The sequence below is a fragment of the Heterodontus francisci genome, chromosome 2, assembly GCF_036365525.1.
Source record: "Heterodontus francisci isolate sHetFra1 chromosome 2, sHetFra1.hap1, whole genome shotgun sequence".
Classification (NCBI taxonomy): Eukaryota; Metazoa; Chordata; class Chondrichthyes; order Heterodontiformes; family Heterodontidae; genus Heterodontus; species Heterodontus francisci.
The window spans coordinates 213346335-213370007 of NC_090372.1; the positions used below are offsets into that span (position 1 = coordinate 213346335).

At 42.7% G+C, this 23673-nt stretch overlaps 1 protein-coding gene across 1 annotated transcript in view; it reads right to left on the bottom strand.

Annotated features, from left to right (window-relative positions):
* The window catches only part of arhgap39 (Rho GTPase activating protein 39), a 381858-nt gene that overhangs the window by 150216 nt on the left and 207969 nt on the right, over positions 1–23673 (bottom strand). Inside the window, exon 9 of the mRNA XM_068052219.1 lies at positions 15770–16331. Within this exon, the coding sequence (XP_067908320.1) occupies positions 15770–16331 (562 nt within the window). The remainder of the gene's footprint in view (positions 1–15769; positions 16332–23673) is intronic.

Below are 23673 nucleotides of genomic sequence, written 5' to 3' on the forward strand. Positions count from 1 at the left end.
AAACACCCACATTCCATAAAAGAATAAAAATAGTGCAGCAAGTTCAAAGGAACAAATGGGCCACTCTTGTTCACATATAGATAGTTTGGCACTCACTAGAATTCTACTGTTATGAAGAAACATATCTTTAATGGCACATTTTGACAGATTTTGTGTGGAGTTCCCTGGCTGTGGAAGAGAAAACAAATGCTGGAGGCTCATATTCTGATTAGCTTAACTGAAAAAACGCACGCTTTTGTTAGTCAGTAAGTGTTCAAACCAAACCCCTTGAGGACTCCAATCTACCATAACATAACATCTGACAACTGAGAGGAGCTCAGCACAGCCATGCCTGAATGATTTAAGTGGCAGTAGCACTGGGCATACAGAAACCTGCAGCAAGGATGGTGGCAACTGCCATAGTAATGGGAAGCATCCCTCAGGCCTCAGGGAACAGTGAATTACAGAAGGTTGCTGTCATTTTCATTCAGGCATATTGATGTCCAATGATCATGACAGTGGTACATACTATAGTAACCATTTTTTCAAAGTAAAAACAAATTATACAGTGCCTTTTGCAACCTCAGGACATCCCAAAGTGCTTTACAGCCAACGAAGTACTTGTGAAGTATAATCACAATTGTAATGTAGGAAACGTGGCAGCCAATCTGTGCACAGCAAGCTCCCACAAACAGCAATGTGATACTGACTAGATAATCTGTTTTTTTCTTGAAAAGGGCCAACTGGGCCTTGGTTTAATGTCTCATTGGAAAGATGGCACCTCCAAAAGTGCAGCATTCCCTCAGAACTACTTAGGCAGTGAAAGTGTAGACTGACTGCACAGGCAGAACTGAATTCCCAAAATGTGACACCATTCTTTTAAATGGATCCATCGCCCTTTTTGGGGCAGTTTACACACCAGTTCCCCTTCCACATGAACTCCCATTGCCAGTATGGGATAAGAGTGCACCTATACTATGTAAATTGGCTCCAGAGAATCATATGAACAAAGGAACAGGAAGAGACCATTCAGCCCCTCAAGCCTGCTGCACCATTCAATGAGATCATGGCTGATCAGTATCTTAACTCCATCTACCAACCTTGGTTCCATAAACATTAATACCTTTGCGTAACAAATAACTATTAATTTCAGAATTGCAATTTTCAATTGATCCCTGATCTCAGCAGCTTTTTGGGGGAGAGAGTTCCAGATTTCTACTGTCCTTTGTGTGAGTAAGTGCTTCCTGACATCACCCCTGAATGGCTCTAATTTTAAGATTATGCCCCCTTGTTCTGTACTTACACACCATAAGAAATAGTTTCTCCCTATTTACTCTATCAAATCCTTTGATCATCTTGAACACCTCAATTAGGCCACTCCTTAATCTTCTATACTCGAGGGAACACAAGCCTAGTCTATGAAACGTGTCCTCATAATGAAACCCTTTTAGCCCTGGTATCAAAAGCAGGCAGGTCCAGCACAGTAAAGGTTGGTCAGGTGCTAATAACACAAATCTGACTAGCACCAAATTGGAAAACCTACTTCCATATTTTTGTAGTTTGTGATTTTTAAAGAAGTTGCAGTCTTAGTTCCCAACATTAGAATTTAGGATATAGGGAACAGGAGCAGGAGGCGGCCATTCGGCCCTTCGAGCCTGCTCCAACATTCAACCAGATCATGGCCGATCTTCTACCTCAAAGCCATTTTCCTGCACTATCCCCATATCCTACTATATCTTTAATATCTAGAAATCTATCGATCTCTGTCTTGAACATACTCAATGACTGAACCTCCACAGCGCTCTGGGGTAGAGAATTCCAAAGATTCACCACTTTCTGAGTGAAGAAATTCCTCCTCATTTCATCTAAATGGCTTACCTCTTCCTGTATCTATCCTGTCGAACCCTGTAAGAATTTTGTACGCTTCAATGAGATCACCTCTCATTCTTCTAACCTCTAGAGAATAACGCGGGATATTGTGAGCCTCGTCAAAAAGAAAAAGAAAAATTCGTAAGGGCTGGAAGGCTACGAACAGACGAATCCCTTGAGGAATATAAAGACAGTAGGAAGGAATTTAAGCAAGGAGTCAGGAGGGCTAAAAGGGGTCATGAAAAGTCATTGGCAAACAGGATTAAGGAAAATCCCAAGGCTTTTTATACATATATAAAGAGCAAGAGGGTAACCAGGGAAAGGGTTGGCCCACTCAAGGACAGAGAAGGGAATCTATGTGTGGAGCCAGAGGAAATGGGCGAGGTACTAAATGAGTACTTCACATCAGTATTCACCAAAGAGAAGGACTTGGTGGATGATGAGCCGAGGGAAGGGAGTGTAGATAGTCTCAGTCACCTCATTATCAAAAAGGAGGTGGTGTTGGGTGTCTTGCAAAGCATTAAGGTAGATGTCCCCAGGGCCTGATGGGATCTACCCCAGAATACTGAGGGAGGCAAGGGAAGAAATGCTGGGGCCTTGACAGAAATCTTTGCATCCTCATTGGCTACAGGTGAGGTCCCAGAGGACTGGAGAATAGCCAATGTTGTTCTTTTGTTTAAGGGTAGCAAGGATAATCCAGGAAATTATAGGCCGTTGAGCCTTACGTCAGTGGTAGGGAAACTATTAGAGAGGATTCTTCGGGACAGGATTTACTCCCATTTGGAAACAAATGGACTTATTAGTGAGAGGCAGCATGGTTTTGTGAAGGAGAGGTCGTGTCTTACTAATTTGATTGAGTTTTTTGAGGAAGTGACAAAGATGATTAATGAAGGTAGGGCAGTGGATGTTGTCTATATGGACTTTAGTAAAGCCTTTGACAAGGACCCTCATGGCAGACTGATACAAAAGGTGAAGTCACACGGGATCAGAGGGGAACTGGCAAGATGGATACAGAACTGGCTCGGTCATAGAAGACAGAGGGTAGCAGTGGAAGGGTGCTTTTCTGAATGGAGGGATGTGACTAGTGGTGTTCCGCAGGGATCAATGCTGGGACCTTTGCTGTTTGTAGTATATATAAATGATTTGGAGGAAAATGTAGCTGGTCTGATTAGTAAGTTTGCGGACGACACAAAGTTTGGTGGAGTTGCGGACAGTGATGAGGATTGTCAGAGGATACAGCAGGATATAGATCGGTTGGAGACTTGGGCGGAGAAATGGCAGATGGAGTTTAATTCGGACAAATGTGAGGTAATGCATTTTGGAAGGTCTAATGCAGGTGGGAAGTAGAACAGTAAATGGCAGAACCCTTAGGAGTATTGACAGGCATAGAGATCTGGGCGTACAGGTCCACAGGTCACTGAAAGTGGCAACGCAGGTGGATAAGGTAGTCAAGAAGGCATACGGCATGCTTGCCTTCATCGGTCGGGGCACAGAGTATAAAAATAGGCAAGTCCTGCTGCAGCTGTACAGAACTTTAGTTAGGCCACACATAGAATATTGCGTGCAATTCTTGTCGCCACACTACCAGAAGGATGTGGAGGCTTTGGAGAGGGTACAGAAGAGGTTTACCAGGATGTTGCCTGGTCTGGAGGGTATTAGCTATGAGGAGAGGTTGGATAAACTCGGATTGTATTCACTGGAACGACGGAGGTGGAGGGGCGACATGATAGAGGTTTACAAAGTTATAAGCGGCATGGACAGAGTGGATAGTCAGAAGCTTTTTCCCAGGATGGAAGAGTCAGTTACTAGGGGACATAGGTTTAAGGTGAGAGGGGCAAAGTTTAGAGGGGATGTGCGAGGCAAGTTCTATACACAGAGGGTGGTGAGTGCCTGGAACTTGTTGCCGGGGGAGGTGGTGGAAGCAGGTTCCATAGAGACGTTTAATAGGCATCTTGACAAATACATGAATAGGATGGGAATAGAGGGATACGGACCCCGGAAGTGCAGAAGGTTTTAGTTTAGGCAGGCATCAAGATTTAGGCAGGCTTGGAGGGCCGAATGGCCTGTTCCTGTGCTGTACTGTTCTTTGTACAGGCCCAGACTCCCCAAATCTCTCCTCATAGGACAAACCCACTGTCCCAGGGATCAGTCTGGTGAGCCTTTGTTGCACTCGCTATATGGTAAGTATATCCTTCCTTAGATAAGGAGATCAGAACTGTATACAATACTTCAGGTGCGGTCTCACCAAGGCTCTATACAGTAGCAGCAAGACTTCTTTACTCCTGTACTCAAATCCTCTTGCAATAAAGGACAACATACCATTTGCTTTCCCAATTTCTTGCTGCACCTGTATGTTAGCTTTCAGTGACTTGTGAACAAGGATACCCAGGTCCCTTTGGACATCAACACTTCCCAATCTCTCACCATTTAAGAATCCTGCGGCGAGTAACTCACCTCCTGACTCCCCAAAACCTGTCCACCATCTACAAGGCACAAGTCAGGAGTGTGATGGAATAGTCTCCACTTGCCTGGGTGGGTGCAACTCCAACAACACTTAAGAAGCTCGACGCCATCCAGAACAAAGAAGCCTGCTTGATTGGCACACCATGCAGAAACATTCACTCCCTCCACCACCGACGCACAATGGCAGCGTGTACCATCTACAAGATGCACTGCAGCAACGCACCAAGGCTCCTTAGACAGCACCTTCCAAACCCGTGACCTCTACCACCTCGAAGGACAAGAGATGCAGATGCATGGGAGATTCACCACCTGCAAGTTCCCGTCCAAGTCACACACCATCCTGACTTGGAACTATATCGCCGTTCCTTCACTGTCGCTGGGTCAAAATCTTGGAACTTCCTTCCTAACAGCACTGTGGGTGTACCTACCTCACATGGACTGCAGCGGTTCAAGAAGGCAGCTCACCACCACCTTCTCAAGGGCAATTAGGGATGGACAATAAATGCTAGCACAGCCAGGAACGCCCACATCCCATGAATGAATAAAAAAAAAAGTTCTTCACGGTATCCTGGCCAACACTGATGTCTACCACTAAAACATTTACTTCATTACTATTTGTGGGACCTTTCTGTGTGACATTGGCTGCCATGAACCTTACATTATAACAGTGAATATACTTCAAATGTACTTCATTGGACGTTGAGCACTTTGGTACATCCTGCCATTGTGAAAGCTGCTATATAACTGGAAGTCTATCTTTTTGTAAGCTGCATTCCATGTTACTCCTCAATCTTTAACATGGTGGGGCACAGATTCAGCATAACTAGTATAACGTGGGAAGCGGGTATACTGCTATGACTTGGCATGTCAGATCAGTGCCAAATTCATAGAGAACAACCACAAGGACTAACCATGCAGAAATCAAAGTGGCATTTTACAATATGACATTTTAATCTAAAAATTACTGTTGGCAATATTGAGCAGATTTTAAGCAGCGAGGAGCACAGACTGTAGTATGAGTACAATAAAATACTCTATGCAAAACCCTATCTTTATAATCTGTGGGCAACACATCATTTCCTTAGCTCATAGCTAAAATTAAAACTTGGCAACTTTGAATAACTTTTGTAAATAAGAAAAATAAGCTGCAGTATAAAAAATAGATTAAAATGGTCAAGAGGGCAGGATATAGCCAAGGACAAAAAGCTCATTTTGAATCTGCTTACAACCTACTCCGTATGAAACAGAACAAAAGTAGCCTTGTATTTCTTGGAAAAAGCGCTGATTTCACAACGCTATGTATGATGTGGAACAATGTAGTCCTCATGTGGACAGCGTCTTTGACAGAACAGATGTTGTGGAGGTGGTAAGCGAGGGCGATGGGGAAAGGGATTCTAATGTAGTGCAAGATTCTATGCCCACAAGGGAGCAGCAAAAAGCACAGGCATGGCAACTAACTGCCAGCATCATTAAACACTTCTGAAACACCTCCATTAATAACCGAGTAAGTTAATGGACAGTGTGCTGCAGAACTCAGCCACACAGAACGATCTCCCTCCTGAACACTGGCCCGTGCTGCTAACCAATCTCAGCCCAAGCAGAAAAAGGGCTGCTACAACTGGGCTCTGAACCCTGGGATAGGTGATCAGACATTAACATCCATTCAGTTACCCTCACTGGAAAGTGTGCATCTCTGGGCATCAGCTGAGCACAGGCTTGTCAGTGATTTCCCAGCATTCATAGTCAAATAACTTTAACCACTAACTGGGGATCACTGGCCCAGGCTCACGCATATAGAATAGACACTTAGTGAAGTACAGAAGGGTGTTTCATGTTCAGAGAACTGTATCTCAGCAATGGTCAGCACAGGCGGGTATTGTGGATCAAATTGTGTCTTAACAAGCAAATGCACTTAATCTCTTCGAGATCAGTAGGTCCCCAACAAAATGAACAGGAGATCAACTTATACACAAACCATACAAGTCCTGTGAAGACTCTAAAGCTGCTGAAAATGGCAGGATCTACATATTGGAAGAATTCTTAGGAATACGAAAAGACTAAAGGCACTAAAGCCAGTCCTGTTTTCACCCTCACCCATGCCTCATAGTCTCTTCTCTTTCTACAGACACATCTAAATGTCTCGTGAAGTCTTTAGCTATTAACATCCTCTACTAGTAACATTCCACAACTCTGATCTACAGGCGAAAAAGTTTGATTCAACCATCTCCCATTGTCAATGCCCTCCTTTTAAACATGTGCCCCTAAGTATTTGCGCCCTTCACTACAGTGAACAATCACCAGGATAAATGTCATCAATTCACTTCTTGCAACTAGGTCACTTCAAAATGTCTTTTTCAAAGAAAACAAACTGAATTTCCTCAGTTTTTTATCCTTCAGAATACCTGGAATCCCCTTCTTTGCTTGTTCTATTCTCAAATGCTTCTTCCCTTTCTTTGTTCACTTATACACCCTCTTTTTGAATACCTTTTTCTGCTCAGACATTCAACTCCTCCCACTCTTTGTTGTCGAGATTCTCTCCATCCCAGAATATTCCTGAGTTCAAGTACCTCCTTTCAGACTTCTGCCAATGTCACTCTGAAGCAGGCTGGCATGTAGAATGAGCTTTGGTGTCTTGGATCCTGCCTCTCTGCAGGGAAAATGTCTGGTCTCACCACCTCTATGTAGGGGTGTTTCTGGTGCATTGAAGGCAGCACAAGGGAGGAATTTGGAAATGTAAACTCTTATCCCAACTTCACTCCAGCAGAACGCATTGATTATCCAGTGCTGTGTCTACTGTCCTGTCCTTTTCTACTTTTGGCTTCTTGTGCATGATCTCAGAGGGAAACCTTGCTTTGAGCTAAAATGCTGCTGTTTGTTCTTTGGGAGATCAAGCTGCAATGCTGGGCAGTCTTTGCTATTAGTTCGAGGGTCACTACTGCTCCGAGCATGGCATTTTTCATATCTTCAGGCTAAAAGCTATATATAAACATTACAAGTTTAATTTCATATTCTTAAATAGATCTGTAATAGATCTAAAGCTGCATATTATTACAATCAAAGAGAAAAGAAAAAGAAAGACTTGCATTTCTCTAGTGCCTTTCACAACCTCAGGACTTTGCAAAACAGTTTACTACCAATTAAGTACTTTTGAAGTGCAGTAACTGTTATAATGTAGGAATCACAGCAGCCAATTTGCACACAGCTAGATCCCACAAACAGCAGTATGATAATGACTGGATAATCTGTTTCAGTGCTAATGCTTAAGAATACGGTGCCGTGGGCTCATTTACATCTACCTGGGACCTTGAATTAATCTGAAAGATAGCACTTCCAACAGTGCAGCATTTCCTTAGTACTGCTGCATTGGAAATTTCAGCCTTATGCGCTCAAGTCTCACGTGTAGGAATTGAACCGACAACCTTCTGACGCAGAGGTGAAAATGTTATCACTGAGCCACAGCTAACACACAAAAAAAAGGATGTGTCAAGAACATTAAGTAAATTAAAGAAAAAGTTTTGGGGAAAACAAACTCCTTTTCAGCAGTGAAATGGTTAAGCTGCTAATCGTGGCCTTGTTGTGTGGCACTGTGGAGAGTGTTAGCAGAGATGTTGAACAAGGGCTGTCTGAAAAACTTCTCCTTCTTCAAGGACAAGCAACAGAATTGATTTTTAATGTTCATTCAAGGGGTCCCAGATTGCTGAAACCTATTGATTTTCCATTGTTTTACAGATTACAATTTCAATGAGAAAGATGGAGCAGGCAAGTATGAAAATTAGGTCTCAGAACAAAAGAGAGGCAGAAAACAGAAATGTACTGTCCCAGAAGTAATAAATCCCCTTTAAATTTGCTTTTGAAATGAAATTACATTCACCAGTTACAAAATTTACACTTTAAACATGAAAGGCAGGTGTTGTACTCCTGAGTGCCATCTCCCATTTTAGCAAAGCATACCATCATTTTTAGCTTCCATCTCAAATCTCAATATTTGAGGCATGTAATTTAAATTATAAAAAGGCAAAAACATTCCAGTGCGATGAAATGCTAACTCAATTTCAAAGAGTCTTGTGATTCCTCTCTCCCCAAAGGTACCTTTTAAACAAATAATTTACAGAACCAAGTTGAATGATCCTGCTCAGACATCCTATCAGTAAAAATGAGAGAACAGTCAGGCAAAAATATAACCATTGCCAAAAACCCAGCACTGCCTCTCCATTACTCAAGGGACTATTTGCACTAGAAACATGTCATTGATTTTAACATCCCTGTCTGGTCGGCTAGACTCGAAAGCAGGTATGCGAGTGATGTCTTGTAGCTGAGGGCAGTTTGAATATTCATTTTGTATAAGTGATACACACTGCATAAAATAATAGTTGGAAGAGGTTACAAGGCTGGAATCTAATTGAGTTCAGATGATTTATTGTTACAAACTTCAGGTCCGCACTACATATTCTTCTGAGTTCAGAAACACTGGTCATTGCTGTAATTGGACAGCCCATCCTTTATGATCAGGGATTTACCTTTACCACCAATATCTAGTCATACAATGGTGTGACCCACAGGGCCACAGCAATGAAACCCCTTGTTAGAGGGCTGGATGCTGTAATATCGCACATGTGCTTCACCTATTTTCTGATTAACACTTTAGTGAGGCAAGGCCAGTGTAATTCAATGAATAGGTTTAGTTTACTGTCAGGAAATGAATGACTAATATAAAAGCAAAATGCTGCAGATGCTGGAAATCTGAAATAAAAACAAGAAATGCTGGAAGTACTCAGCAGGTCTGGCAGCATCTGTGCAGCGAGAAGCAGAGTTAACGTTTCAGGTCAGAGACCCTTCTTCAGAACAATACACTCCTTGCTGTTACTGTTCGTGGTCTAAATATAACTTACCTAATTAGTACTCTTCCTGACCCTGGTCAGCTCTAGCTAAAGCGTAACAGCTCGCTGCCCATCTCCCTCAAGAGATCTTCTGAACAGATCATACGAAAATACATATGAACATACGAATTAGGAACAGGAATAGGCCCCTCGGCCCCTCGAGCCTACTCCGTCATTCAGTAAGATCACGGTTGATCTGACTGTAACCTTGACTCCACATTACCACCGACCCCCGATAACCTTTCACCCCCTTGCTTATCAAGAATTTATCTACCTCTGCCTTAAAACTATTCAAAGACTCTGCTTCCACTGCCTCTTGAGGAAGAGAGTTCCAAAGACTCACAACCCTCAGAGAAAAAAATTCTCTTCATCTGTCTTAAATGGGCGACCCCTTATTTTTAAATAGTGACCCCAAGCTTTAGTTTCTCCCACGAGAGAAAACATCCTTTCCACATCCACCCTGTCAAAACCCTTCAGGATCTTGAGACCATATTCTCATTTATTCTTCCTTTCTTTGTTCCTTAGCTGAACCCCCAACTCCCTGTCTGAGGATTGCCTAAAATTGACTCTACCTGATGCTGCCCTGCATGAGGGTTCCTTAAACCCTTCTCCTAGGAAGCTCAAACAAATAGACTTTCCTAATATAGTGAGTGTGGATCATGCACAGGAAGGCTTGAATTATCCAATTGTCTCAAGCTGAAGTGATACATAAGAAGCATGATTTCATCAATTGGTCTGTGAGGTTAAATACATACCCTCTCATGCTCGATTGTTTAATGAATTTAACCTTGGGAGCTAAATATAAGTTAAGAGTAACATCTTAATATAGATTATACTAAGATCGTTCCATGGCAACACAGTCAAAATGTGGCATAAATAGAGTAACCGATACTTGCAAATGAGCTACAGATTGGAATCTAATTGTGGGGTTCAGATGGTTTATATATAGAATAATAAATACCCAGGAATAAGTAACAAACTGGAATCTAATCGAAGGGTTTGGGTGGCTTATATATAGAATAATGGATACCCAGAGTGAGATACAAGCTGGAACCTAATCGAGGGGTTCAGATGGTGTATATACAGAATAATGGATAGCCGGGAGTGAGTTATGGGCTGGAATCTAAGAGGATTCAGATGGTTTATATGCAGAATGGGTACACAGGTTGGATGATAATCAAGTGAATCAGCTAGTCTATAAGTATAATAATGTTTACCTGAAAACGAGTTACAGATTGGGGTCTAATCAAGACACTCATTTGGTTTAAATATAGAATAATGTGTGACATAACAGTTAGAGCAGTAGGATGTGAGTTTTTTGAATCTCAGTCATGCCACTGTGGGAAAGCACGGAGCAATCAGATGTAATAAACTGAAATTCCATTGTGTTTGTTTCACTGCAGTAGCTACTTCTGACATGACTGGAATCGTAAATGTGGCAGGAATAATTGGGAATATTTCAAACAGATCATTTCAATTTGACTGATTTAGAATCTATTTATTCATTTGAAAAAAAACAAGCACTACGAATTTTCATATCCTTTTGTTCAAATTGAATATGTAACAGAATTTTAAAAATAATGCTGCCCATATCCTAACTTGCACCAAGTTCCATTCACCCATCACCCCTGCAGTCACTGACCTGCAGTGGCTCCTGGACCAGAATTGCCTCACTTTTAAATTCCCATCTTTGTTTTCATATCCCTCCATGGCCTCACCCCTCCCCATCTTTGTAACACCCTCCAGACCTACAACCCTCTAAGATCTCTGCACTCCTCCAGTTCTGGTCTCCTGTGCATCACTGATTTTAATTGCTCCACCTTTGGCTGTGCCTTCAGCTGTTTGGGCACTAGGCTCAGGAATTTCCTTCCTAAACCTTTCTCTACCTCTCTTTCCTTTAAACCTACCTTTGACCAAGCTTTTGATCACCTAACCTAATATCTCCTTATGTGGTTGTGCGTCAAAATTTGTTTGATAATCTCTTCTGTAAAGGGACTGGGAAGTTTTGCTATGTTAACGGCACGATATAAATGCAAGTTGTTGTTAGATTTCAGTGATAGATAGAATCATGAGGGTGTCGTTCTAACAGGAGTTCCAAGGTTATCCCCAAATATATAGGATACTCTGGTAACTGACACGATTAAGAAAATTACGCTTTGATGAGGGAGCCCAAGTAACTCTAAAGCACAGCAAGGTGATTGAGTTATATGGTGCTTGCAAATGAGTGCATTAAATTCTGCATTCAACAGCTTGGATATGTGTTGTACAACATAGCTGCTAAAATACTGTTTCAAATTTAATACCTGTTTTAATTGCAAATTGTTTGAATTCATTTGCTTTTATCCTACTTGCATGAAGATGACCCTTTGTTGAGGTACAGTTCTGTGGGCAGTGGTCACTCTCGCATAGCTCATTTAAGTTGATATGTGAACCTTCTCAGCAAGTATCGACGGACTATTGGGTCCATAGTAGCATCACAACTGAGCTCAGTCCTGCCCTCCCCCAAAACCCACAAACTCATGCGGTTCCAGCACGGGTTGCTGGATAGTGATCAGCAACACAGAACCAGAAACAGACCATTCAGCCCCTTAAGCCTGTTCCGCCATTCAATTAGAACATAGCTGTTCAGGAACCCACCATTCAATTAGATCAGGAGCAGGATCACTGACCGATTCTCCTCTCCTAACCCAGCAATGCAAAGGTCAGGCATGCTATCACTCCTACTATCCCAGCTGAAACCAGTTCTGCCTACACTGAAAAATCAACCAAGGCCCTTCCGGCTCTGCTCACCCAAAAACAGTCACTGTCTCTCCACTAACGTAGGTGGATAATCTGGTCCTTACCTTCTTGGCTGTGCTGTTTTTGGACAAGTTGGTAGGAGCTGGTGCTCACAAACGCAGCCCAGTTGTACCCTTTACCTTAGACTAAAACACATTTGTTAGCAGAGACAGATGAATGTTCAAACCCCCTTTTCTGCTAGGCTATCTCACATGCATGACTAAAGGGTGGCATTGCAAGCCTTTTGATGTTCTGTTCGTTCTTGCCTGTGCAAGAGTATGGGGCTGCTCCTTCTTTGTGCCTCCCCTTAGCAACACAGCTGGTATCAACAACTCAGAAGACAAGTGCATTGGACATGCGTTCCTCTGTGCCAACGTATAGCCCATTCTGTGCAGGGTGTCTGAGCTTTAGTCCCCACATGCTGCATTGATGTCCAGCATGAGCCTCGGGGACGCATATAAAATTTGAATCCAGGTAACCATTAATCTGCAAATCTCAAGCTGCTGATACGAACACATCTTTGTGTTCTGATTGAAGATTTACCTACAGTGCTAAAACAGCCCTTTCCAAATCCTCAGGTTTTTGAAATACAAACAGGACAAACCAAGGAGTAGGAAGTGCAAGTAGAACTTAGCTTCCTGGGCTGTGGGGTCTGGATTTTCAAGGATTGGGGCTCACATGTGGAAGCTTGGACAACCCTTGTCTAGGCTACTGTAAACACAGGTCAATTAATGCCCCTCATGACTTTACAGGAAGCTACCTTCTCTGCTCTTATAAAGACTTTATCTACCATCTTTAAATCCTATTATCGGGTATTTAGGGTTAAAAAGAAGTAGGGTAAGCTCCAACAATATTCTAAGAACTGGTTATGAGCCTTGTTTATGGGCTTGGTTTGCTGCAGCAGCTGACCTTGTGACGTTGCTTGTTAGTTTGACTTGTTCCTGTATGTTTTAAGCTTTAAAATCTTTTGCCCACAAAGTTGCTGGAAGTATGAGCTGATAACGGTGCAGTGAGGACAATGTAAACCATCCCACTACTTTCCAGTTAGCAGCCAAACAGGAGATAGGTTATTGGACAGTTCTGTCACTTATCTGCACACTTTCCTTTCCCTTCATTTTTCCTGGTTGCTTCTTTACCAACTCACCTTTCAGACTTGGGAAAAGCTATCAATGGAAATGAGATGTTATTTGAACTTTTCCAAAGTCTGTAAGAATTGATGTTGCCACATTCTCCCACTTCCCTTTCATTGTCCACATCCCTACACAGTTTTCCGTTCCCAGCCCCAGTGTGGTCTCTGCAACTTTCCAAATAGGCACCTGCAACTGTGAATAACTGCAAATGGAAGAGTCAGGAGAATTGAATGCTATGCGCACATTACCATTCTGCTAATTCTTTTAGAAATAGCGAAATCAGTAAACACAAAGTAGCCCCTTGCTCTTCATCTCTGTTCCTTTCCAAACTACTAATTTTTAGCTATTTACTTTGCCAATTATGGAGGTTTGGCCAGATCAGTTACACTCTTTATGGGTTTAGGTGCTACAGCACAATATGTTCTAGAATTTGGCACTAATTGCCAGTATCATTCAGAAAGGATGGGTGGTGAAGGAAATGTTCCACTGTCAAGTATGCTCTGAGGTTGCTGCTGAGGTATGCTGGTGGGGTACAATTGAGGGCATATTGCTCTGTAACCAAAACCTATTATATTGGTGTCAGTGGGTTGTTTGTGCTTCCAGTTCCTAAAGTATAGGTCTCACACAGCTGATATCAACCATAGAAACACAAGAACAGGAGGAGGCCATTCAGTCCCTCGAACCTGTTTCACCATTTAATTAGATCATGGCAGATCTGTACCTCAATTCGTTATCCACCTTTGATCCATATATCCTGATGCCAATACACAATAAAAATCTGTCGATCTCAGTCTCGAATGCAAACACGTCAAATTTGGTAAAATCCTTCTTTACAGGGTATATTCTTAGATTGAATGGGTCCCATACTTTGGAAGAGAGCAGCACAAATACTCCACGGACACCAACATAAAAGCACTTTAATTCTACTCTGCTTGGCATGGGAGTGATAAATAGGAATGTTGTGGGTCCAAAATGGAAAGTGGTCCATTTCCCAGCACTAGCATTTCTCAACTTGGTGGGCACAAAGTGCCATAGAGACAGATCTATAGATCAGCACTGAGATCAATTATTAAAACCTTCTTTCTGCAGCATTAATAGAGGCAAATGCTGGGGACTGAGTAGAAAATTAGTCCTGCTTTACACACTTGAATAAATTATTTAAATGGTGACTGAATGAAATAACTACTGCAATATCTATAGCTCTCCATGAGTGGTACTAGCAGAATGTGTATGAGAAACCATGGGATATGATTTATAGCCCAATAGTGGGCTGCCCTGCTAATTCATCACCAATAATATGAGTTATGGCCAATAATATTTGTGGGATTAGGACTCTAATAAAATCAGTCCTCTTTCTCCTTATGCTATATACTAGGTAAGCAATTAAAATGAAAAATGCTAATAGCTTGAGGCCAGAATTAGTTTTAAACAAGGACTAAACAGATGCTTTAACTGCTGACCTGTTCTGGTGAGGTTGCTGCAGAACCTTTTAACTCTATAATGTTGTCTATCAGCAATCGTAATGATGTCTTCATGAAATTCTGAAGGTATTTAAGAAGGTGACTCCTTTTCCTTAAGAGAAATCTAAGGTTGATTTGAAGACTCAATAAGTGAAAGTTCTGGGTATTACACAGTGACATTATTGATCAGCTTGTACTCTCAAGGTATTTCACTTATCAGTAGTAGAGGCTTTTCATTTGATCAAACTTAAGTATTAAAAAAAATTAAATTTGAGGAAACTCATTTGTTCTGTTATTGCCCAAATATCAAATTATATTTTGAAACCATTAAATATCCTGGTATATCTATACTAAAACATATGACAGAATCAAAAAACTGTAGGGGTTTAGGACGATTAAAGTTTTTGATAGGGTAGATAGAGAGAAACCATTTCCTCTGGTGAGGCGAGTCCAAAACAAGGAGGCAGAACCTTAAAATTAGAGCTAGGCCCTTCAGGGATGATGTCAGGCAGCTCTTCTTCACACAAAGGGTAGTGGAAATTTGGAACTTTCACCATCAAAAAGCTGAGGACACTGAGGGGTCAATTGAAAATTTCAAAACTAAAATTGAAAGATTTTTGTTAAGTAAGGATAAGGGATACAGATACAAGGCAGGTAAATGGAGTTGAGATACAGATCAGCCATGAATTAATTGAATGAACAGGTGTGTGGGGTTGAATGACCTCCTCTTGTTTCTATCTCTGCACACATTACACTCAGTATAAAATGGAAACAAGGATGTCCTAATCAATGCTTCAACAGTGTCCTATCTAATCTGTGCCTGGAACCCCTACAACTACTCCATCCCCTCCCATTTTGTGGCATTACATGGGACACCTGGACTCGGAGCAGCTGTAGTTTTTATGCAGTAGCTGCCTGCTATGACTAGATATCACAGCAAAAGCAAAGTAAAGCCATGACCAGCGTCCATAGCCACCAGTTCACAAGGTGCATAATGAGTAATACTCAGGCAGGGGAGCCGACTATATGTGCATATTTTGGAGATGTACTTGATATATACACATATAATATACAAGAGTAATGAAACATTTTCAATGAACTATGCATTTCAGAGAGGGGAGAGGCATATAAAATAGTTCTCTTTGTCCTCCTGTGAAATATGGAAGTTATGAATAGCACCCTTAGGTATTTTTTGTAATTATTAGAGACTTACCTTTTGCATCATTCACGGGATCCATGTGCCTGTAGATGTAGCCTTCTAGGTAGGAGTGAAATTTGGGAGTAGGAGGGAAGAAGGCCAGGCAGATGGCCATTAATTCCCAGCCCCTGGCAAGACTCTCATATCTAAAGTTTTCAGTAGTCTGCCGGCAGAGTTGGATGTACAGCTCGTCCCTCAGGCCTTGCATGCTCCAGCCCTTTGTGGCGATCTCCAGTGCCACGTTAAGCTGGTCCACTTTGGCCCGTCGGTCACCCATGTACATTTGGATCAGTTTGAACACTTCACACGCTTCCTTCTTCACATTACGGTCAGCCGTCATTATCATGGGCTTCTTGATGGATTCGCTGCTCCAAGCTAGCATGTTGGCGATGGAGACTTTGCGGCGGAAGATTCCCTGCGTGTGCTTGTTGAAGTGTTTGGAAGCCCAGTTCTCAATGTCTGTCTCGGAGGATGGCTTTCGCAGCATGAATCCAGGGAAGACGCAGCTGGCGCTGGGGATCATGCTCCGGCTCTGCCTTCCGATATCATACTGACTGCAAGTGCCCAGGTCTTCAGACTGCAGAAAGAGAAACGGGTCATCAGTGTTTGGATAATGTGATAGATTCCATTTCTACAAATCACATTCCTGCTGAGAAACCTTTCGAGCATGCAGAAAAATGGAACAGAAAATAAAAATATGCTCAAAATGCACAGCAGGTCAGTTAGCATCTGTAGAGAGAAAGAAGGGTTAACCACCTGTTCTGATGACATGTTGTACATAAAACATTAACATGTCTTTCTCTTTACAGATGGTGATAAACCTGCTGAACATTCCTAGCATTTTCTGAATTTATTTTGGATTCCTAGCATTTGCAAGCATTTTTGCTTCTAAAGATTTGTGCTCCCATCTTTGTTTTCAATGCAAAATGATACAAGTTGATCTCCTCCCACCTAAACATCAAAAAAACAAGAACTGCATCAACACACAAAATAAAATGACTCACAAATTACCTACCTAAAGAAACCATCCAATATCTCCTGCTGATTTGAGCTAGTCTCAATCCAGCACTTTTTGGGCAGTACTAAATTACATCTCCTTGTGGGGAAAGGAATGGAGCAAACAGATTTTCAACACCAATCCAGTTATGACGGACCTCTTAAACAGAATTTAAATACAAGTTAATTTTGAATATTAATGCAATTTGACTGAAGATAGTCATGACAGTTACAATCTGGATTGCGGGAATCCAACAATTTGCCGTAACGTCAACAGATAAGCATTCCTCACAAGAGTCCAATATTTGCATTTCCCACATCATTAATCCTTGTGGCCTCTCTAAAGCTGCTTTTAGATTGAGCCAAGACTTATGCAACTGACGCCAGCTCCTCTAATGGGTTTTCCTAATTGCTGGCCTGAGCGAATCCTGGAAATTTTACCTCTGTTTGCAACCGTCTGTCAGAGATCCATGTGTTGGGAGCTAGCACCGCTGAGATACAACTCGCACAACAGCTTAAGTGAAAGCACCAATTTTACCCCAAATTGTGGCCTCGTGTGGTGGATTTGAACCATCTGGGAACCTGGTTGAAATAATCCCAAGCTTAGCCTGTGCGACTTTTTGCAACCGAGAGCAGAGTTTCATCCTATTGGTCCCAGCTCAATTTACACCTAATCCCAGCGATGAAAGGTCAGGATTCTGACCCATTTAATCTAGCTCACTTTTCTGGTGTTCATTTTACTTTTAATTATAAGGCATAACTGTTTGATTAACAACAAATTTTCAACAGATGACATTCTATCATCACGAGCTTGCAGTTTGTTGATGAATTTGTCATTAGGCAGATTTTAAAAAAATTCTGTAAAAGAATACATCATCAGACAAAAAGGGAAATACACAAAACGCACAATCTGGACAAAGTAGTTTGCATTGGCTTTCCAAATGCTATTTCACTACAAATTAATAAAAGATCTGGTTTTTCTTCTCATATCCAAGATAGCAATGGACTCACAACTGTGGCTAAGAGGACAGAAAACCCGGTCCTAGGCCTCAGGTGATGCCCACTGGCTGTGCGAGTTTTTCTTTTAAATTTGTTCTCAGGATGTGGGTGATCCTGGCAAGACCCAGCATTTATTGCCCTGAGAAGGTGATGGGCCTGCTCCTTGAATCACTGCAATCCGTGTGGTGAAGGTACTTGCACAGTGCTGCCGCAGCTCTTTTCCCTCTCAGCACAGCTCAGAAATTCCCAACAGCGTGGGCTAAAGCTTACTGCTCCAATGATTAGCATTACCTTCCAAGTTCCCATATTACTGCTCATCAATGAAGTCTCAGGTTTGAAGTCACTGAAAGCTGCTTTATGCCGGTCATTTTGGTTTGGATTCTCAGAGGCAGGTGCTGTTGAGTGCTTCAAGTGTTTACTGAGTGCAGCTCCTTTGCCCCAATGTTAGAATTGTAGATTCATGAAAAAACTGGGATAAGAGAGCCGGAATAAGCTGTGTAAGGGCTGGGAGCCAGCACATGGTTGGTGCTCTCCAGGAAGCCAACGATAAACAGAGCAAAATCAAAATCATTGGCATCCAAATCAATACATGCAACTCCAGCAGTTCCTCTCCCCATCTCTCTTGAACATTGGGGTACAGTTCCATGTGCAGTGGCAGCTCTCCAGTTCCTCATGCAAACCCACACAGCAAATTAGTAAAACCTAATTTACGTATAGCACACTAAAGGGAATATCATAAACACTGTACATCACTCCTGTATGATAGACTTTATGGTCACAGTCAAGAGACAATGAGGTGCATGTCAATTGCAAGATGAAAAAAGACCAAGGTCTGTCCAGTTCACCTTCTACTATCCTGGTAGTCAAATGATACAATGATAACAGAGTTATTGATCAATCATGGTAATCAATTTCTGTCTAATAATCTATAACAGACCCAGACATGAGGCAAAGAAAACCTGAGTGATGGAAAGATTTGGGAATCCGAGGTATAAAGCTACCTGCTCCCCTCAAGCACCAGGTACAAATTAGAATTACCTTCAAATCTTAAAACCTAATATAATGTAATGAATTACATATTCAGATCACAACCTATTGTGTAGAAGAACTATAGATATATAATATATATATTTGATCAGTAGAAGCTAACAACTTCATCTCTGGAAAAGGAATATGAAAGTTCTCCCTCAGGTAATCAGATTATTAATTTGTTACATGAAGATCAATTGACCGTAACCCACTGTTTGCCCTTGGGCTGTAGTTCTGTGACTGGCTGAAAACCCAGTGGTGTAAATCAAAAGTGAGTGGTGAGAGTACATTAACTGTAATTCATCTCCACTGCAGGACTTTAAGAAACGTCTCTTCCTCTTCCCCTCCCAGCTTGCGACAATAATAGAGCTCTTTACTTCTTATGTCTATGTTTGGAATGTATATATGTGGGGCATATTGTTTTCAATGTATACAATAGGTTGTATGCAAGATACAGCCACAAGCACCCTGAACAAGGGCTAAATGGTTAGGCCTCAGCTGGAGTGTCAAGACCAATTCTGGGCTCCAAACATTAGGAAGCATGTCAAGAGTGTTAGAGATGGTGCAGAGGAGATTTACGAGAAAGGCACCAGGGATGACGGACTTCAGTTATGTGTAGAGAATAGAGTTATATAGCACAGAAACAGGCCCTTCAGCCCATCGTGTCTGTGCCGGCCATCAAGCACCTATCTATTCTAATCCCATTTTCCAGCACATGGCCCGTAGCCTTGCATGCTATGGTGTTTCAAGTGCTCATCTAGATACTTCTTAAATGTTGTGAGGGTTCCTGCCTCTACCACCCCTTCAGGCAGAGTGTTCCAGATTCCAACCACCCTCTGGGTGAAAAGTTTTTTCCTCAAATTCCCTCTAAACCTCCTGCCCTTTACCTTAAATTTATTAACCCCTCCGCTAAGGGAAAAAGTTTCTTCCTGTCTACCCTATCATGCCCCTCATAATTTTGTATACCTCAATCAGGTCCCCCCTCAGCCTTCCCTGCTCTAAGGAAAACAACCCTAGCCTATCCAGTCTCTCTTCAAAGCTGAAATGCTCCAGCCCAGGCAACATCCTGGTGAATCTCCTCTGCACCCACTCCAGTGCAATCACATCCTTCCTATAGTGTGGTGACCAGAACTGTACACAGTACTCCAGCTGTGGCCTAACTAGCGTTTTAAACAGCTCCATCATAACCTCCCTGCTCTTATATTCTATGCCTCGGCTAATAAAGTCAAGTATCCCATATGCCTTCCTAACCACCTTATCTACCTGTGCTGCTGCCTTCAGTGATCTAGGACAAGAACACCAAGGTCCCTCTGACCCTCTGTACTTCCTAGGGTCATAGCATCCATTGTATATTCCCTTGCCTAGTTAGTCCTCTCAAAATGCATCACCTCACACTTCTCAGGATTAAATTCCATTTGCCACAGCTCCGCCCATCTTACCAGCCCATCTATATCGTCCTGTACTCTAAGGCTTTCCTCCTCACTATTTACGACGACACCAATTTTCGTAGAGAAGCTGGGAGTGTTCTATTTAGAGCAGGAAATAAGGAGAAATACTTTTATGCAGCGATCTGGAATGCACTGATGAAAGGATGGTAGAAGAAAATTCAATAACTTTCAAAGGGGAATTGGATAAATATTTGAAGGGAAAAACATTTACAGGACTGTGGGGAAAGAACAGGGGAGTGGGACTAATTTCTTAAGCTTCTCTCTCTGCCAGCTCTAGGAGCCATAAAGGACAAACTCTGGTCAGTCTTGGCCGATGTTCTACCGACGAAGAGCCATCAGCACAAAACTTGTTTCTGTCTTGGCAATGTTATTCAGGATTGAGGATAGCTGGAATAGGAAATGGAAACATCACACTGGTGTAGTAGTGAGGGCTCTTCCGAGATTGGGGTTCAGGCACACTGTGGGACAAGAAAGAGTTTTACTTTGCATGTGACCATCTTACACCTTACTTGGAGTTCTTGATGCTGACAACCAGTGATAAAAGTCTGATTCCAGCACTAACATTACTGAGCTAGAGTTCACCAGAGGAAAAAAAATCAATGGAATCAATGTCAGTCACCATAAACTGGTACATTCTCCATGGCAACGCCTCGACCAGAGTTCACTTGCCAACCAATCAGCACTCTCTCCTCACAGTATAAATGTGTTGCTTCCCCTTACATTGGTATTCTTGCGACATGTCCTGATGCGTGCAAGACGAAAAGCTTTGACAAAATGTCTCTATTTTCAGCAATACTACTGTACTACTGAAAAGGTATTGGAAGAAAGGTAGCTGTTATACATTTATTTTAGAATTTGAATCTTGGACTTCCTTTTAGACTTCTCAAGTTGAGGGACGTCAGTAAGAAGAAATGGAAGAATTTTCCTTTTACTTCACATCCCACATCAGTATCAAGCACTCCCTGGTTGCGTACAGCAATTATCTATACACAACAAAGCTCTCAAACACCAGAAAAAAAAATTCAGATTCTCCCATCAGCCCTGTGCTCATTGACCTACTTTGGCTTGCAGCCCATCAGTGCCTCAAATTTAAAGTCCTCATACTTGTATTCAAATACCTCCTTGTCCTTGCTCCTCCCTCTCTCTGCAACCTCCTCTAGCCCTCCCCCCATCAAGAATTCCATTCCTCCAAATTCCAGCCTCTTGTGCATTCCTGATTCCCATCGCTCCACCATTGGTGGCCATGGCTTCAGCTGTCTAGGCCCCAGGCTCTGGAATTCCCTCCCTAAACCTCTTCACTGTTCTCTCTCCTTTTAAGATACTCCTTAAAACTACTTCATTGACCTTTGGTCACCTGTCCTAAATTCTCGTAGCTCAGTGCCAATTATAATCTGATAATGCTGCTGTGAAACAGCTTGGGACATGTTGCTAGTCCAACAAGAAAGCAGGCACTGCTAGACCTGGTTCTTGGGAATGAGGTAGGCCAAGTGGATCAAATATCAATAGGAGAGCATTTAGGGGATAGTGATCATTGGTTTAGGCTAATTATGGAAAAGGACAAGGAGCAATCCAGGGTAACAATAATTAACTGGGGGGAGGCCAACTTCAATGGGGTAAGAGTCATAGAGTTATACAGCACAGAAACAGGCCCTTTGGCCATCAAGCATCTATTTATTGTAATCCCATTTTCCAGCACTTGGCCCGTAGCCTTGTTTGCTATGGCGTTTCAAGTGCTCATCGAAATACTTCTTAAATGTTGTGAGGGTTCCTGCCTCTACCATCTCTTCAGGTAGTGTGTTCCAGATTCCAACCACCCTCTGGGTGAAAACATTTTTCCTCAACTTCCCTCTAAACCTCCTGCCCCTTATCTTAAATCTATGCCCCCTGGTTATTGATCCCTCCACTAAGGGAAAAAGCATCATCCTATCTAACCTATCAATCTTCTTTGGCCTCCTTATCACGAGAGACAATGGATAAGCGCATGGAGGTGGTCAGTGGTTTGTGAAGCAGCGCCTGGAGTGGCTATAAAGGCCAATTCTAGAATGACAGGCTCTTCCACAGGTACTGCAGAGAAATTTGTTTGTCGGGGCTGTTACACAGTTGGCTCTCCCCTTGCGCTTCTGTCTTTTTTCCTGCCAACTACTAAGTCTCTTCGACTCGCCACACTTTAGCCCTGTCTTTATGGCTGCCCGCCAGCTCTGGCGAACGCTGGCAACTGACTCCCACGACTTGTGATCAATGTCACAGGATTTCATGTCGCGTTTGCAGACGTCTTTAAAGCGGAGACATGGACGGCCAGTGGGTCTGATACCAGTAGCGAGCTCGCTGTACAATGTGTCTTTGGGGATCCTGCCATCTTCCATGCGGCTCACATGGCCAAGCCATCTCAAGCGCCGCTGACTCAGTAGTGTGTATAAGCTGGGGATGTTGGCCGCCTCGAGGACTTCTGTGTTGGAGATACGGTCCTGCCACCTGATGCCAAGTATTCTCCGGAGGCAGCGAAGATGGAATGAATTGAGACGTCGCTCTTGGCTGACATACGTTGTCCAGGCCTCGCTGCCATAGAGCAAGGTACTGAGGACACAGGCCTGATACACTCGGACTTTTGTGTTCCGTGTCAGTGCGCCATTTTCCCACACTCTCTTGGCCAGTCTGGACATAGCAGCGGAAGCCTTTCCCATGCGCTTGTTGATTTCTGCATCTAGAGACAGGTTACTGGTGATAGTTGAGCCTAGGTAGGTGAACTCTTGAACCACTTCCAGAGCGTGGTCGCCAATATTGATGGATGGAGCATTTCTGACGTCCTGCCCCATGATGTTCGTTTTCTTGAGGCTGATGGTTAGGCCAAATTCATTGCAGGCAGCCGCAAACCTGTCAAGGAGACTCTGCAGGCACTCTTCAGTCTGAGATGTTAAAGCAGCATCATCAGCAAAGAGGAGTTCCCTGATGAGGACTTTCCGTACTTTGGACTTCGCTCTTAGACGGGCAAGGTTGAACAACCTGCCCCCTGATCTTGTGTGGAGGAAAATTCCTTCTTCAGAGGACTTGAACGCATGTGAAAGCAGCAGGGAGAAGAAAATCCCAAAATGTGTGGGTGCGAGAACACAGCCCTGTTTCACACCACTCAGGATAGGAAAGGGAAACCTATCAATACCCCTCATAATTTTGTATACCTCAATCAGGTCCCCCCTCAGCCTTCTCAGCTCTAAGGAAAACAACCCTAGCCTATCCAGTCTCACTTCATAGCTGAAATGCTCCAGCCCAGGCAACATCCTGGTGAATCTCCTTTGCACCCTCTCCAGTGCAATCACATTGAGAACCAGGTTGAATAGAAGATCCAGAGGGGAAGTGAAAAAGCAAATAAGAGAAGCAAAGAGAGAGCATGAGATGAGACTGGCAGCTAGCATTAAAGGAAATCCCAAAGTTTTCTGTAGGCATAAAAATAGT